The sequence below is a fragment of the Ambystoma mexicanum genome, chromosome 10 (assembly GCF_040938575.1).
Source record: "Ambystoma mexicanum isolate Mex_15411 chromosome 10, UKY_AmexF1_1, whole genome shotgun sequence".
NCBI classification, from domain to species: domain Eukaryota; kingdom Metazoa; phylum Chordata; class Amphibia; order Caudata; family Ambystomatidae; genus Ambystoma; species Ambystoma mexicanum.
In genome coordinates, this window is record NC_090932.1 from 1,606,175,739 (window position 1) to 1,606,191,642 (window position 15,904).

Here is a 15,904-nt window from a genome sequence, read left to right on the forward strand (position 1 = left end):
GAGGATTAATGCCTCCCAATTTCTCACCTATTTCAGGAGGCAAGACGGAAAGCCCAGCCATTGAATGAGAGCCAATAACGGGTCATATGTGAGGTCCGGTCCATTTTCCCTGGTTGAAGAACTACCTGACCACAGGTATTCGATTGACCTAGATGCTGATGCGTCATTTGGAGGATTAAAGGATCAGTTTGACATAGTTTGCCATATTGATCATATGATAATTCCATATGTAATTATCCAAGGAGTCCATCCAAGTACAGAAGTCAGAGAAGTTATTTCGCAGGTTCAGTTCTTTAATTATATTGGCCTTTACCAACAATCATTGTTCACGGGTGGTCTGCTTCTGTGGGTTATCCTCCGGGTTGGTCGGTAATAATGTTGCAAGAGAGACTTGGGGCTCGAGGTTAATCTCAGTCTCCTTTACCTCAGAGAGGGAAGTTATGGAAGGGGACGGCACATAACTGTCCATCGTGTTAGTTAATAAGTTTTCAAAATTGGCAACCTCAACTGTTATTAAATTAGCCGTATTACAAGCCCAGGTATCGAAATTCAGATTGGTTAAGCAGGAGCTAAAAGCAGCTACTGGGTATTCACCATTAACCAGTGACCGGGAGCTACCACTGGGGAACAAGGAGCTAGTATACAGCGTTCTGCCAATCTAAGTTACACTTAAGTTGCAAACATATCATTTTGTCCATTATTTATGACCCTGCCCCTATGCTTGAAATGTTGTAAAGATGTGTCCTACTGTTTATTTATCGATTTCCTCAAATGCACAGAGTTAAAATCACATTGGTGCATCATTTGGCCTGGGGAGCCAAAGGTAGTTCCTGGAAACTGCCTTAAGAGCCAGGGTGTAACCCTAGGGCTAACAGCTGTGATTTCTAGCAACCAAACCCAGTTAGTAACTGGGAAGGTGGCAACGGTGGACATAGGAGTGATAATTGAGGGTGTATATTCCGGTACCTGGCTTAGGGGGTGGCGGGGGGGTCGCAGAGTGGGGTGGCAGATGGTGGGGCGGGAGTGGGGTTAGAGGGGGGCGGCGGTTAGAGGTACATTTGTCTTTCATAAGGTATACTGCTGGATTTTTCAGTATACCTTTATTTGCATTTTTCCTTCCCCCTGGCATTCTGTATTAGGAGAAAACACACTCCAAGAACAAAAAAGAAACACTCAGTTACGCACCAAAACGCCTGAAAGGCACAGTGGTTTCTAAGAGATTTCAGGTAGGTGTTTGTCCAGCAACCGTCTGGAACAGGACCCCCATCGGGCTACCACACTCAAGCCCCAGGTCCCCGGCACGTCGTGGGTATGGAGGGCACGCAACGGCCGCCAACACAGCCTCAGAAATGATGAAAAGGAAAGGGTACAGAGATCCCACAGGAATGGAATAAGAGACCAGTGCCGCCCGCAGAGAAAAGGGGTTGGGGAGAAGGCAAAAATGAAGAACAGTAAGAGGCTAGAGCGGCCGCAGTAGCAGTCTCATGGGGGCGAACCCAAGACCCTGTGATTAAATAAAAAATCACATTTCAAAGAAAGTTCAAGATTATCAATTTTGGAAACAATAGAATGGGCATCGCATAGGCCGAAGTTGAAGCAGGAAGGTGTGAAGTCAGAAATGTGAGGATATGTCACAGAAACGAGAGACAGGTGAACATTTTTTAGAGTGATTAGTGATGCAGACTGACATTTTCTTGGAAACAAGAGTAGAACTAAAGTGAGGACAAGGGAAACGAGAAGCATGATAGCAGAAGTCAGTGATCCAAGAAATAGATGAGACAAACCTAATGTGCATCTTGTTGCAAATAGGGAAGGATACTGCCCTTAAGTGGGTTGCCCTTGGGCCAGGACGCCCAAGGTAGACACCCTAGGGAGCTAGAATAAGAGGGGCAGAACAGATTACTTGACCCCGCACGTGACCATGTGCAGGTGGAGGGTTGCGGTGGTCCCACTAGTCCAAGGGCTGAAGCGCCGCTCAATCTCTTCTGAGATCGGGCAGATGAGCAGGGCTTCACCGTGCCAGATACAGAACGGGATGCTGGGGCACTTCAGGAGCCGTCTTCGGATCTTCAGCAGGCTGCTTTCTTCGAGGGATTCTTATCTCCAACTAGATCTGAAGAATAGCTGCATAGTTGCATAAGGTCATTGGTTTATCCCAGAATTGAGTTGGAAGCAAGTCCAAGCCCACCAATGGCAAAGATCTGCACCATTCAAACAGCCAGTAGTTGTCCGATCAGATCAGGGGCAATTACTGGCTTCTCATCTGCCCCAGAAGCAGACTGTCTGGCACCAAGGAAGTGGACTGGGACTATGCAGTCCCATCCCCTGGGAGACAGACCGACAAACAGACACACGCAAAAATAATTTTAGGGCACCAGCCTGTGTGTAAAAAGCTAGGGTGATACAAAAGTATCCCTCTTGCACTGCATTCTAGGATACTGTGGCAATGTTAAAAATACAAGAATTCAAAAGGGATACAAAGTTTCCCAGTACTGATAGTCTGAAGAACTGATCAGTTTCCGCATAACAAATGAGTAAAAGGGAAGTGAAGTTGAAGACTATACTTCCCTTCAAAAAGTCAGGACAGGATTAAAAACGGAGCGAAAATAAATGAGTGTCATTATAAACGATGGAGGGAAAGTTGCAAAAAGAAAATCTTTCTCAACATTCTTCATTCCTAGAATATGCTGACTAGCATGTCGTCTGCAAAAAGTTGTCGATAGAAACGGTCATGAGGTACAGCAAAAATACAGACAGCCTTCTGGTGGGGATAAGATAAGGTTATGGCACCAAACATCCACACTACTGTTTCTTCCCAAGATCATCCTGGTACTTTTGTCAACTCGAGAGTGGGCCTCTTTTGAGCGATTGAGAGATTGGTGGTTATTTTGCCTCGCAAATTCAACATAAGGGCTGTTATGATTTGCTGCATATCTCTGTTTTCTATCTAAATATTGTCTGTTGTCTTCCAGGATGAGAGGGAGCGCATAGAGGCCCTTGGTGGCTTTGTAGCATACATGGGATGCTGGAGAGTGAATGGGACACTGGCCGTGTCAAGAGCTATTGGTAAGTAGAGCCACCACGATGTCAACTAGCAAAAGTAGTGAACTGGATGCTATCAGCATGTGCTTTGTTACAAAAGTAATTATCCCCTAATAGTTCTCACATGGATTCTTCTGTAGATTCAAATGTTTGGCAGAGTCTCATCTGACCTCAAGTAAACTATAATGGACATACAAATTCAAAATTATACATATTTGTGTGCTGCTTCTTGCTAAAGGGCATGCTGCAATTTAACATTTTTAGGCATTCTCTCAGACAGATCTGATTAATAAACCAAAAGTTTGGTCTTTTAATCCCACAAATAACCTGCTATTGCATAAACATTTCACCTGGAACGTTTACTATGCAATTAAGCGATTGCACCGCTCTGCCTCCCCATTGTAACCATGCTCCTCTCACACCATCCTGCCTTTTCCGCTTTCTGTTGTCTGAGGTCTACAAAATTCCATCAATGTCAGTTTAGGTTTCAAGCTTACAATGTCCGATGCAACATATACATTGTATGTATTTCTTGTGGCCAACCAAAAATATGCAAAATGGCCAAAATCTAATCTGGCGTTCCTCACTAAGGGCCTCATTACATGTTGTAAAAATCAATGGTAATGCAGCAGTAATTCTGTTACCTCACCACCAAACTACGGGTTTGCAGAAGTAGGAGTCTGACACAGTGGTGGCATGTTTGTTGGCAAATACTTTTATTTAGAGAAGGAAATCCCAGTATGCCCTATTTCTATAAGAGGTTGCCTTACCTCAACAAAAAAACTAAAGACTGTCGGGATGTCCAATAAAGTGCACCGTCCTGTGTCCAAACCTATTTCCCTCCCTTACACTCTTGACCAGGGGTGCACATAGCGCTTTGCTAGAGGGCCAGATGTCATTTCTGTGGTGGGCTGCACAGCCTAAGGGGGTTCTGCAGAATTTCGATGCCAGGAAAATGTCCAAGTGAAAGGCGCATCCTGACATTTATTTATTGACTTTATTGTTCCATTTCTTAATTTTCTGAGAAAATCCTGTAATATTTCAATGGAACATAATGAAAACATTAATGTTTGTTACATGAAATAGAGGAGTCAATAGGCCAGAGTCTATATGGGCTGAAGCACTTCTTTGAAGGTAAGTAGAAACGTCTTTGCACAATGTTTCAGAAGTCTTTGAAGAAAAAGATGAATCAATGTAGAGCCACAAGCTGTTAGACATGTGAGTAGTAGAAGATGCAAGCAACTCTACAGCACAAGGTAAGTTCTCTTAGACTTTGTACAGTACCTTTAAAATGAAGAAAAGATGCAGCAGATGACTCCTGTTCCTGTGCAGCTCTGCAGATCTCACTGGTCCTGGGCCTCAGTCATGGGGACAAGAGGGAGGATGCCGGGGGACTCCTACAATGCACTGGCACGGTCAAAACCTGCAAATGGCAAACTTCACGTTCAGTGGCTGTTCAGTGTTTCAGCTCCTTGCGTCTTCCGCAAATAGCAGCACTGCGGTTCCTGGCTGTCGAGATGGACTTTCCTTGCTTCAGGGGGTCCCACACTCTGTTGAGGGGGCACAGGCTCTGTCAGTCCTGCTTCCTGGGAGTCCGGTGAATCTTCCTGGAGCTCTTGGCCAACTTAAAAGCAATGCACACAAACTGGTGTTCCTCTCCTTGGCTCTACGGTTTCCAGCAGCAACTCTGTGGAAATTCAACCAGCTCCGTGAAGGATGTCCTTGAGGCTTACTTTGGAGTTGATTGGTCCCACCAACTCAAGTGGAGAAGTCGTCCTTGCAGGGGCTTCTCTGTCGATGCGAACTTGGCGTTCGGCACTACAGCAGGGCTTCACCGGGCAAACCAATGGTCCAGGAGTTGCAGCAGGCTTCTTCTTCAGTTCCTTCATCCAGTGGTCGACTCTGCCTTTCAAGACAAAATACTCGCCTTTTATACAGTTCTCTCCCTTTCATTCCAGCCTAGCTGTTGCTCACCCAGCAGGGTGGCTGTCCTTGCCGGACAGTCAGCCAGCCAATCATCACAGAGTGCATTTGGGTCTCCTAGGAGACTAAGCACAGGGAGTTTCGGGCAGCTCCTTCACTTCCTGCCTACCCCAGACACCTTGGAGCCAGAGGCGGGCTTCACTTGTGAATCCTGCCAAAGGCAAAACTAACAAAGGGACCAAACCTGGTTTGGCGCGCAGAGTAACTCGCAAGAAGGACCTTTCCACAAAGAAATGGCGATAAAAAGAAGACTGGCCATTTTGACAAAAATGGCACCGTTGGGTGCTTTACTGCAGCTGCGAACGCAGCCCACGGTAAAGGCGCACCACGTTAGTTAAATGAAACCACTGCCACCAGCCATTCAGTGAGGAAAGGGTAACATAAAACATGTTACATGAGAAGCTAGACAAAGGGGTTCTAATTAACCCCTTCAGCACCCTATTGTAAGCTAGTGTGTGGTGGGTCTAGAAAGTTACAAATGTAAGTAAAGTCAATTTCACTTTACTGCTCTGGGAAACAGTAGTTTATCCCAGATAAGGTATTTAAACCTTTAGGGACATCTGAAAGACTTCCCTGTGACACTGCACTGAAGGTGCTGTGTGACGCAATGTAAAAGATGATGCCTATGGAGTTTGTCAAACTCCACAACCAAAAGAAACAGAGTTCAGAAATCACATTAAAATACGTGAGAGAGTGGGAAAAAGGGTCTCACACTCTCCAGGTTCAAAAAAATAAATTCTTCAAAATCCATAAAAGTTGCTTGTGGTCTACAAGGTAGAGGGAATTGGCACATTCTGAGAATTCTCCCCAACATCCTACTATTCGTAAATGTGGTTAGATATTTATGGGGTTTAAAAATATCAAAGCTTTGCATGAAGTATTCAGCTAACTTGGGTTTAGATGCTAAGTATGACAAATTCTTAATACAATACCACAGTAAAGCTTTCTTTTTGAGTTCAATGTATAAGGGGCAAAAGCCAATAGACCAGTCACAAACCAAGCCTATTTTACAATCAAATTTCTTTCGAGCACAAGCAAACTCCTTAGACTGGACAGTTTTAGATTTTAAAAGCTTCCCAAAGAGGATCATAATAGCATTACTATAAAATATAATTTGAAAATACAGGATGCTGTGCTTGACTTCAATCCTGGATCTAATAGACGACACCCCCAACTCCATTCTAATAGCTCGTATGGGGCAGCAGGTGGGCAAATCCAAGGCAGCTTTCCAAAGATTGCCCTCCAAAGCATGTATACAATTAAATGTCAGAGAAAACAGTTTCCATACTGTATAGCATACTAGGAACAATACAGATATTATATAATTTTATTAAGGCCGGGAATGGATAACCTCCCTGCCGTACTGATACATTTTTGTGACCACCAAGAATTTGCTTGGTGCTCTAGTTTTAACTACTGATTTTATATTGGCTTCCCTATTCTTGCTGCATAGCAGTGCCCCAAGATATTTAACCATAATCACAACTTCAATTTTGTGCCTTTCTGTTTTCCACATGTATTTATTAGGCATTGTAGAGTTCTTACCAATTATCATGATTTTGGTTTTGCAGCGATTCTTGATGGAAAGAATGATGCAAGAAATGGCTGTCTCATCTAACGGAACAATATTGTCGCCATACCCTAGCCAGGAGATACGTTAATCTCCTTATTTGGGAGGGAAATTTGCCATCAATAATGCTTCATGTAAGTCAGGCGTAAAGATATTAAAAAGAAAAGGTGCCATTACACATCCTCGTTTAATTAAGGCCCTTGTTTGTAAATATCAGGATAGACTGTGTGCCATTGTTACCAAGTTGAACTTGTACTGAAGTCCCTGTATATAGTTCAATTAAAACAAGCCGGCTTTCAGAGATACTCCAAAGCTGCACAGGAGGTGACAACGACTGTGTTGAATGCAGCTGTGTAATCTACGAATGTCATGTAAACAGGTGTCTGATGCTTGTGAATCTGCTTAGAATCACATGCTGTGCCTATAGTCCGACATCTAGTGGAAATGGCGGGGTATTGCATCTTTCTTTTGAAGATCGAAAGGGGACGTAGATATGGGCGTGACAGTAACACTATCCCTAATGTGAACTTTTGTGTACCCAAAATCCCTCAGTGTCGAGGTCCCTCGAATACATTTTTTTTCCCCAACCTAATTGGTTGCCTAGGCGGAGCTCGCAAGAGTTAATATTGCTAACTTTGTCCCCACAACCTAAGGTCATCTAGTCTCCCGCCTAATCTTTCTCGACAACTGCCTCAGGGCTTCCTGCCGCCGAAGACCTCCACAACTGCTCGGCGACTGTCGACAGCGTGACCTCGGCCCTCTGGCCAGGCCCTTAGAGTAGGGAGAAGTGGGGCTTTGGGGGTTATTCTTCTCTAATGATGTATTTCCTTTTGCCTTCTGCTGTGGAGAGGGCGCCCTTTAAATTTTGCCTGTCATGTAACTGCAGGTTTCCTTGGAAGGACATCCATCACCGTTGCAATCAGTGTCTTCCTCAAGACAAGCGCTCATGCTAGTCCTGTAAGCTCTTTTGACCAAAAACGTTGAAAGACCGGTGAACTAAATGGTGGGCGGTCTACACTATGCTGGCCGAAAGCCATTGCCCCATTGGCGCTGTCGCTTCGGACTAGGAATCCATCGGCAGCCATGGCTCCGAATTGGAAGTCATCGACCTTTCAGCTGAGACTTCAGGGTCCCAAAATCCCGTCCTCCGCCCCGACAGACAGGCCACCGGCTCTGTTATGGGGAGTTCACACCCCGTGCGGCAAGGGACCCCACGCACCACAAATACCAAAACACACAACCCATAAGCCCTCTTCGGCAGAGTCATCGAAGAAGCACACAAAGGCAACAGGGCCGCCAAAAACCTCTGCGCCTTCTGAACCTCGCGGTTCAGTGCCCTCCACGCAACTGTCTGCGGCTGGGCATCCTTCCGGAAAGGGCGTTCACCCTAAAAGACATACAGTCGTTGACACACTGTTCAAAGGCGCACAAGCACCAAAGGCCTTGGTGGAGTCACCGACCGCGATGGCACTGTCCGGCGCGTCAAGACCTTCGATTCAACTGCCGAAAATCTGCGAAAGCCTGGCAGCTATCATTTCCGCAGCCACAGAGCACAGGTCGAGAGGATTATTCTGAAGCCTCTCTCTAAGGCCTTATTAGGGAAATCTCCCCCTTCTAGGCAACCTCTTCCACCTCCAGACCCTTCTGCATCTTCCCTATGGACTAGGGAGAGATTTAAACAATATATAGACAAAATGGCCCAATGTATTGACTTTTCTGACAGGTACATTACTACCAAGAGACCCAGGGAAGAGGACTTTTGCCCCATTCCTTATAAACTGCAGAAATTCCCCATCTCTGCACAGGGACACTAGGAGGATATCTTGGATGTCCCAGAGGACCCAACACAGTAGGAGACCTATGAGGACATGAATCCCTTTGCACAGGACACAGCAGATCAAGACCCAGACTGGGATCAAGATCAGTCAGGGGATCAGGGCCCTTCGCTATCACCAACACATACACCTGACCCGGACATAATTTGTCTAGATACCCCTTCTTCGCCTCCACACAGGGATTTGTCACCTGTGGACGACCAATGTTGTTCAATGCTATTTTAAAAAGAGCAGCCGCTAATTTCCAGATTGCAACACATGAGGCAGCTCCAGACTGTGACTTTGTTGAGGATATCCTCAAGGAGAAGCCTCTGACTAGTCAAGCCATCCCCTTACTCAGGTCTATAAAGAGGTGCATAGCACCTTCCTTCTTGTCACCGTCTCTCACACGGGCGGTCAACCCCCGGGTTTTCAAAATTAATCTGCCCTTCATTTTCCCACCCACTATACATAAGGGGTCATGCTACACCGGACTCCCTGGTGGTTACTACCACTCGGAAAAGGGCGGGGGTTCCACTGTCCTCGGCAGAAGCTCCTCCGGATAAAGCTTGTAAAAAGCTTTATGCCCTGGGTAAATGGGTCACTGCCTCTGCGGCCTACTCTACTAGGATTGCAAACAATACCACTTTACTGGCAAGCTACAGCGATGTCCAGTGGGGCCTAGTCCAGGATGGCCTTAAAGATGTCCCAGAACCCACTCGATCACACCTGCTGGCGGTCATGGCTGGGGGCAGACAGGTTACCCACAACATGTTGAAAAACACTCTGGACTCTGCTGAGACCGCTGGACGCACCCTAGCCCAGGGGACTTTACTTAAGAGACACGCCTGGTTAAAGAACTGCGGCTTTAAACCCGAAACTCAGGCCTCTCTTATCAACAAACCAGTTGAGGACTCCAACCTTTTTGGGAAAGCTATTGATAACGCCCTGGAGACTCTGAAAAAAGAGCACAAAACACTAAAATCGCACAGCCAGATCACGGCTAACCCTTTCCACCAGTGTGGAGGCTCCAACTCCCGACGGTCATTTTGTGGGCAATCTTTTTCTCGCTCTCCCCTTGCACAATATGGCCTGGGGAGTACCCACTGGTCCTCCGGCCAAGTTTCTTCTGGTAACAGCCAATATCAACAAAGAGGTCCTCTTAGAGGCAAGGGTAGAGGCAGGAACGCTACTCCTAGAGGCTCCACAGACCTCAAAGGGACTCGCCAGTTTGGGTCCTCTTCCACGCTTCCCTGTTTGGGGGTCGCTCGTCATTCATTCATGCCTGGGTGGGGATCACATCAGACCAGTGCGTGTTTAAAGACCATTACCCACGGCTACTGCATCGAGTTTCACCGACCACCTCAATACCACCCACCTAAGAGCAGACGCCTGTCACCAGAACACCAGCGCACCCTGCTGGAAGAGGTTCAGGTCCTTCTGGAAAAGGACACCATAGAAGTCGTCCCATTTGCCAGGACAACTAGGGTGGGTGTTCAGTGTACCTTCATGTACCAAAAAGAATCTCACCATGCACCCTGTGTTAGATCTGCTCCCAGCGAACAACTGTGTCAAACCTCAAAAATTCAGGATGTCAACACTGCAGGAGGTAATCCCACTGCTGTAGCAGGGGGATTACATGGCCACATTAGACATGAAAGATGCATACTTTCATATTTCAATGTTGCCAGCGCACAGAAAATACCTCAGATTCATGATAGAGGACACCCACTATTAGTTCAAGGTTCTCCCCTTCGGCATTACCTCAGCGCCACAGGTATTCACAAAGGTACTGGCGGTAGTAGCTGCTCACCTGAGCAGGCAGTCCATCCCAGTCTATACTTACCTCGACGACTGGCTCATAACGGGGGATTTGTACAGAACATGCCAAATTCCCAGAAGAGGGTAGACCACCTCTTCAACCTAGGTTTCTCTATCAACGAGAAAAAGTCCAGTCTGCACTCCAATCAAGTAAAACAGTTCTGGTGCTCTAATTCAGACCAAAGACAGACTTGTCTTTCCCTCCAACGAGAGGGTCCAAAACATGCTGTTCCAGATCCCTCACTGTGTAGCCAGTCACAAGGGGACCGTAACGCAAGGCCAAGCCACTGTTAGGGATGATGGCTTCCTGCGTCCAGCTACTACTCACGCTCGCCTGCACATGCACCCTATGCAAGAGAGGCTCTTGAGCCAATGGTGGCGTGCCAGCGGGATGATCTAGTGGTTGTCTCGGCAGCCCTTGTTCAGTCTCTGCAGTGGTGGTCAAGAAAAAACCTTCTGCAGGGGAAAACCTTCACCACTCCAGCAGTAGAAGAAACATTCACCACAGACCATCTCTGACGGAGTGGGGGCTCCCCTCCTTCAACAGACAGCGCATAGCGTGTGGTCCCCAGCAGTAGCATCCAATCACTTCAACCTGTTGGAACTGCTAGCAGTGTTCAAGGCCTTCCAAACACACCTCCAGGGGAAGACATTTCCAGTCCTCATGGACAGTACTACGGCCATCTATTACTTAAACAAACAAGGGGGCACTCAGTCTCCAGGGCTTTTCAAACTATCCCAGACCATATGGAAGTGACCTCTCCAACACAAAATGTTCCTCCTTTCACTACATGTTCTAGGGGAACTCATTCTTCTCTCATTTCTACCCCCCCCCTTTTCACGCTCAACAGAATAGTGCACAAGATGCACGAAGAGCCAGTGAGGATGACTCTGGTGGCCCTGATGTCGGCCTGTCAGCCTTGGTTCTCCCATCTCATGGCAATGTCAATCTCCCCTCCTAAGAAGCTGCCGTGCCCGTACAACATGTTGTGTCAAGAACAGGGAAAAACACTACATCCATGCCCTCAAACTCTCAATTTAGCAGCCTGGCTCCTGAGGTCATAGAGTTCAGGCACCACCAGCTCCCTCAAAGATTCATGGACATACCCGGAGAAGCAAGGAAACGTTACACCAGGCATTGCTACTCCAGCAAATGGAAGCGCTTTGTCATCTGGTGTAACGGCAAGGGCATCAATCCTGTTGAACGCTCACCTAAAGATATAGTCCTGTACCTAACCCACCTGTTAGATTCAGGTCTGGTTTTAAATTCTCTAAAGGTCCACTTAGCCGCGCTTTCGGCGTAAACGACATCCCAGAGCAAGGTTTCATGGTGGAAGATTCCTTTTAATTAAAGCCTTTATGGAAAGGGTAAAGAGTCTTCATCCCCTTATTTGCAACCCAGCTCTCGGGCGGGACATGAATGATGTTCTTACCAGACTATTGGGGCCTCCCTTTGAACCAATGCACAAGACTAGCCTTAAAGCACTCACCTACACAACTGCCTTTCTGGTGGATATCACCTCTATAAGGAGAGTTAGTGAACTGCAGGCCCTTTCAGTTCAGGACCCATTTGTCACGATTCACAAAGACAAGGTGGTTTTGTGTGCACACCCTCGCTTTGCACCTAAATTTATCCCAAGGTTCCATGTAAACCAGTCCATAGAACTACCCACCTTTTCCTAGAACCCAACTAACATGGTGGAAAGAAGCCTCCACGCACTGGATGTAAGGAGAGCGGTTATCTACTATCTGGAAAAGACGAAGCCACTAAGGAAAACAAACCAGTTCTTTGTTTAAGTGGAAGCTGGTAGAGAAGGGGACCCTGTCCCTAATTCAGCTATCTCCAAGTGGATGGTAAACTGCATTACACTGTGTTACACTCTTGCGAAGAGAGATCTACCATTCACCCCTAGAGCACACTACTCTGGGCACAGGGGCTCCCATAGCATTGATTGCAAATGTTCCCCTTGAGTCCATTTGCAAAGCAGCAACCTGGAGTACTGTATACACCTTTACACAACACTACTGCCTAGATACACAATTTAGGTCTGATTCTCAGATGGGACAAGCGGTTCCAAGACATCTCTTTGCTACTGTTCCTTCACACATCCCACCACCATCTCTGGGTACTGCTCGCTAGTCTAAGCACAGCATGTGATTCTAAGCAGAATCACAAGCACCAGAAGACATGCATTACTCACCGTAATAGCATTTCTGATGATTGTATCTGCTTAGATTCACACGCGCCCACCCTTCGTCCCCTCATGGAGTAGAAGGAACATAGACCTCTTACACCTTCTGTCTTCTGTACTCGCTCACGCTGACTATAAGGCTCCCTCATGGCAGAAAAAAACACAACCAGAGGGACCTCGACACCTGAGGGAATTTTGGGTACACTACACGTCACCTTAGGGATAGTGTTCGTCACGCCCATGTCGACGTCCCCTTTCAAACTTTGAAAGAAAGATGCAATACTCTGCAGTGTCCACTAGATGTCGGACGATATGCACAGCATATGAATCTAAGCAGATACAATTATCAGAAATGCTATTACGGTGAGTAATGCATGTCTTATCCAAGCTATAATCCCCAACTTGCATAAATTGTTGTATTATGAGAATGTTGTGGATGGTACTATAGCCAGGTCTAAAACCTTGGTATTTCGATGACTGGCCTTGCTCTGTAGACCAAGATCTAAGTTCCATTAGTAACAAATTCACATCAGATATAGTTAAAAGGTGGTAATTGTTACTGTTATGTACGATTATGAAAAATGCAAATTTCGAAATGCTCTGATGGCTTTAGTCGGGAGGGGGAGTGTTATAAAAATAAGTCCATGGATTGGACAACAGGAATGAAGTGGCAGTGAGAATTCCTAGACCAACGAGACTCAATAAGAAACAATACATCATGGGAAGCTTAATGATGCAGAGGACAAACGGGCAGTGTTTGAAACCAGAATTCCCAGGTGTAGCTGCCATTACAGGAACAAAACTGTGCACTGGAGGAGCAGAATTCCATTTGCGGTGGGGGATTGCTGTCCTTTTGTGGAAAACATAAACGTTTTGCTTTCCCACTTTTGTTGTCAGGATCTCTGAACTCTTTTTGTGCCCAAAGGGACTCTGTGCCTATGAAATCCTTTTTTAGTATATGGTCCTATGGTAGCTTATGTGGCTCCTTTGACAGAGGTGCATTCTGAGCAACCCATTTGGCCCTAGGGAGATTAAAACACCTTACATTGGTTTTAAGGAGGAGGCTCATGGCAGCTGTAATTTCAGTTTTGGCTTAACCAGAGGTGCAAGCAGATTTACTGCATTAGTACCTAATGCGCCATTTTGGGAGCCATTGGGTTACTTGTGTATTTTCTAACGTTCTGATCTATGCCAAGTTGTCTTTAGGTCCTTTCCTTGGTTTGGGGGACCGACAAAGGCTGCTGTGCAAATATGGGCTGACTCTGAGCCCAGCCCTACAACCTCTAAAGTGATTTAGACTAGTCCCTAAACCTGCCAATAAATGTACTGTGTAGGTCAACCTGGGTGTTGCGATTTTCAGGGCCCACCTGATTGGCTGGCCACCAACATTTTTGAATGCCACTCGGTATGATTGGAGGTAGCCCATGAGTGTTTGGGTACATCGAAGGATTTTCCACAACGCTGCTGCGAATTTAGGATTAGTTCTGGCCATACTGACTTGTTCCTATGTCCTTCCCTGTGTTCTGGTTTTTATTTTTGTCTGCTGGCATCTTTTGTTGGGCTGACCTTGTTGCCCACTGGTTCTCCATACTGGATGGTCTGACAAACCACTGTGACTATTTTTGGTCTGTTTTATTGGTGTCTTCCCGAAATGCCTGCTTGTTTGCGTGCCTTTGGGTATGAAGCTGCTGTCGCCCAGAAACTTTGTGGAACACCACTACCCCATTTCTGCTTTTTCTCTGGGCCATCCTGGGCCGTCCCCCACAGTTGTCTCATGGGACCTTTTTCTGTTGCTGAACTGCCCTTTTAGCCCATCAGTCCATCAGAATCTGCTTGGTTATGTATTCTTATTTGAGTTGTCACAGTTTTCTCTCTTGGCTAGTGGGTCCTGCTCCAAGGAAGGCTGATCAGTCATCTTTTTGGTTGTCGTTCAAGTCTCTGGGGTTGGATACTATAAACTGCTCTGCAAAAAAAATCTTCTACTCACTGTATTGTTCTGTCATTCAAACACTGCGTTTTCAGGGACCACCAATGTGGGTACTTACACTAGGCCCTGGGTTAGTGGGTTATTAAAGACCTCAAGGATCCACGTGGTCGAAGGTTTCTGCAGCCCTCCTTCAACAGCATTTTGCCATTCACTTGAATTGACCCAAATCCTGCTGTGCTGTCTTTGCTCCTTGGTCTGAAACCTATAACTGCAACTCTTCTCGAGGGTCTGACTCTGGCATCCCCTGGGGTAGGTTTCTGCCTGACCCTCATCTTTGGGGGAGAACAGAGACTTGCCATCTTTTCCCTATAACCTTGGCTGTACCTACAGACCTTGTCCCTGTTGATTCCTAAGTACACGACATGTGTTCTTGCCTGTAATTTGATATTTTGCCTGTGCCCCCTTTGAGTGTAGGGAGTTTAGGCTAAAGACTTGAATTTTAGTATATAACACTGAATTTTAATGCATTTTTAGTTTTGGATATTGAGTGGCGCTAAAACAGCACCTATAAACCGATACTATTGCATTAGAGTACAGCTAGTGAGAAATGGCAAATGAGTAGGGGCACAACGAGTGTAGGTGTCATTTGGTTATTTGCCTACCCATTGACTACCCATGCTAATCCCTATGGCCATTCCCACCCAGTTCATGCCCCTTCCCGTCTAAAACACATCCTCCTGGGATCTCTTTAAACTAGCTTTACCAAGCCTTAACATGAATCTTTGTGCTCAAAGGCGTTGCCAGTGTTTTTTCAAAGCAGTCTTCTAAGAGTTAATGGGCACCATTACAAGTCTGCCGGTCCAGAATTAAGGGTGCGATTAGCAATGTACTGGCACCCATTCTTGACCGACAGACTACACCTGTGCCTGCTTGGGGCCTCTGTGCCCAGCAGAGTCGACGTGGCGCATCGGCCCCGGTAGGCACAGTTTCCACTGAAGAACCGTTAGCAACGTTGCCCATGCTTCGGTCGCCCACACTCCCATAGAGTCGTAAGGTTCTACCGGGATCTCAGACGACAGAAACAGTGTTACGGGGTAGGCGACAACCTGCCACCGGTTTTGGCTTGTGTATAAGTATTAGGCATTTGCGAGGCACAGCTATATGTGCGGGGTTATGTAGTACACCTACATCACTTCCTTGTTTGATTTGTGCTACAGTAAAACCAAAGAATCTTGTATAGGGTTACAGGCCCCCCCTGCACTAGTAGCCATATGGGCTGACCAGTGCCCCATAAAAAAGAGAGGAGTGAAGCAAGGAAAGCAAAGCAAAATGACTGCTTGCCTCCAAAGATCAGGCCAGCGTTCAAACCGCTAAAGTTGGGGGACGGATGATGTGCTATGATTGTTAATGGAGGGGAATCTGCAAAAAGACCATCCTTCCTAACGAGTGTAATGTGACCATATGGGTCTGTTGCTATCAGTCCAATTGCATCTTTACTTTTGGGGGCCTTGGGGATTGTGTTCTAATGTATGAGACCCCTTTTCTCCCTGTAGGT

At 46.4% G+C, this 15,904-nt stretch overlaps 1 protein-coding gene across 1 annotated transcript in view; it reads left to right on the forward strand.

Moving 5' to 3' along the window:
• PPM1F (protein phosphatase, Mg2+/Mn2+ dependent 1F) overlaps nt 1-15,904 on the forward strand; it is a 413,152-nt gene that overhangs the window by 277,164 nt on the left and 120,084 nt on the right. The window contains exon 7 of the mRNA XM_069619983.1: nt 2,973-3,066. Within this exon, the coding sequence (XP_069476084.1) occupies nt 2,973-3,066 (94 nt within the window). The remainder of the gene's footprint in view (nt 1-2,972; nt 3,067-15,904) is intronic.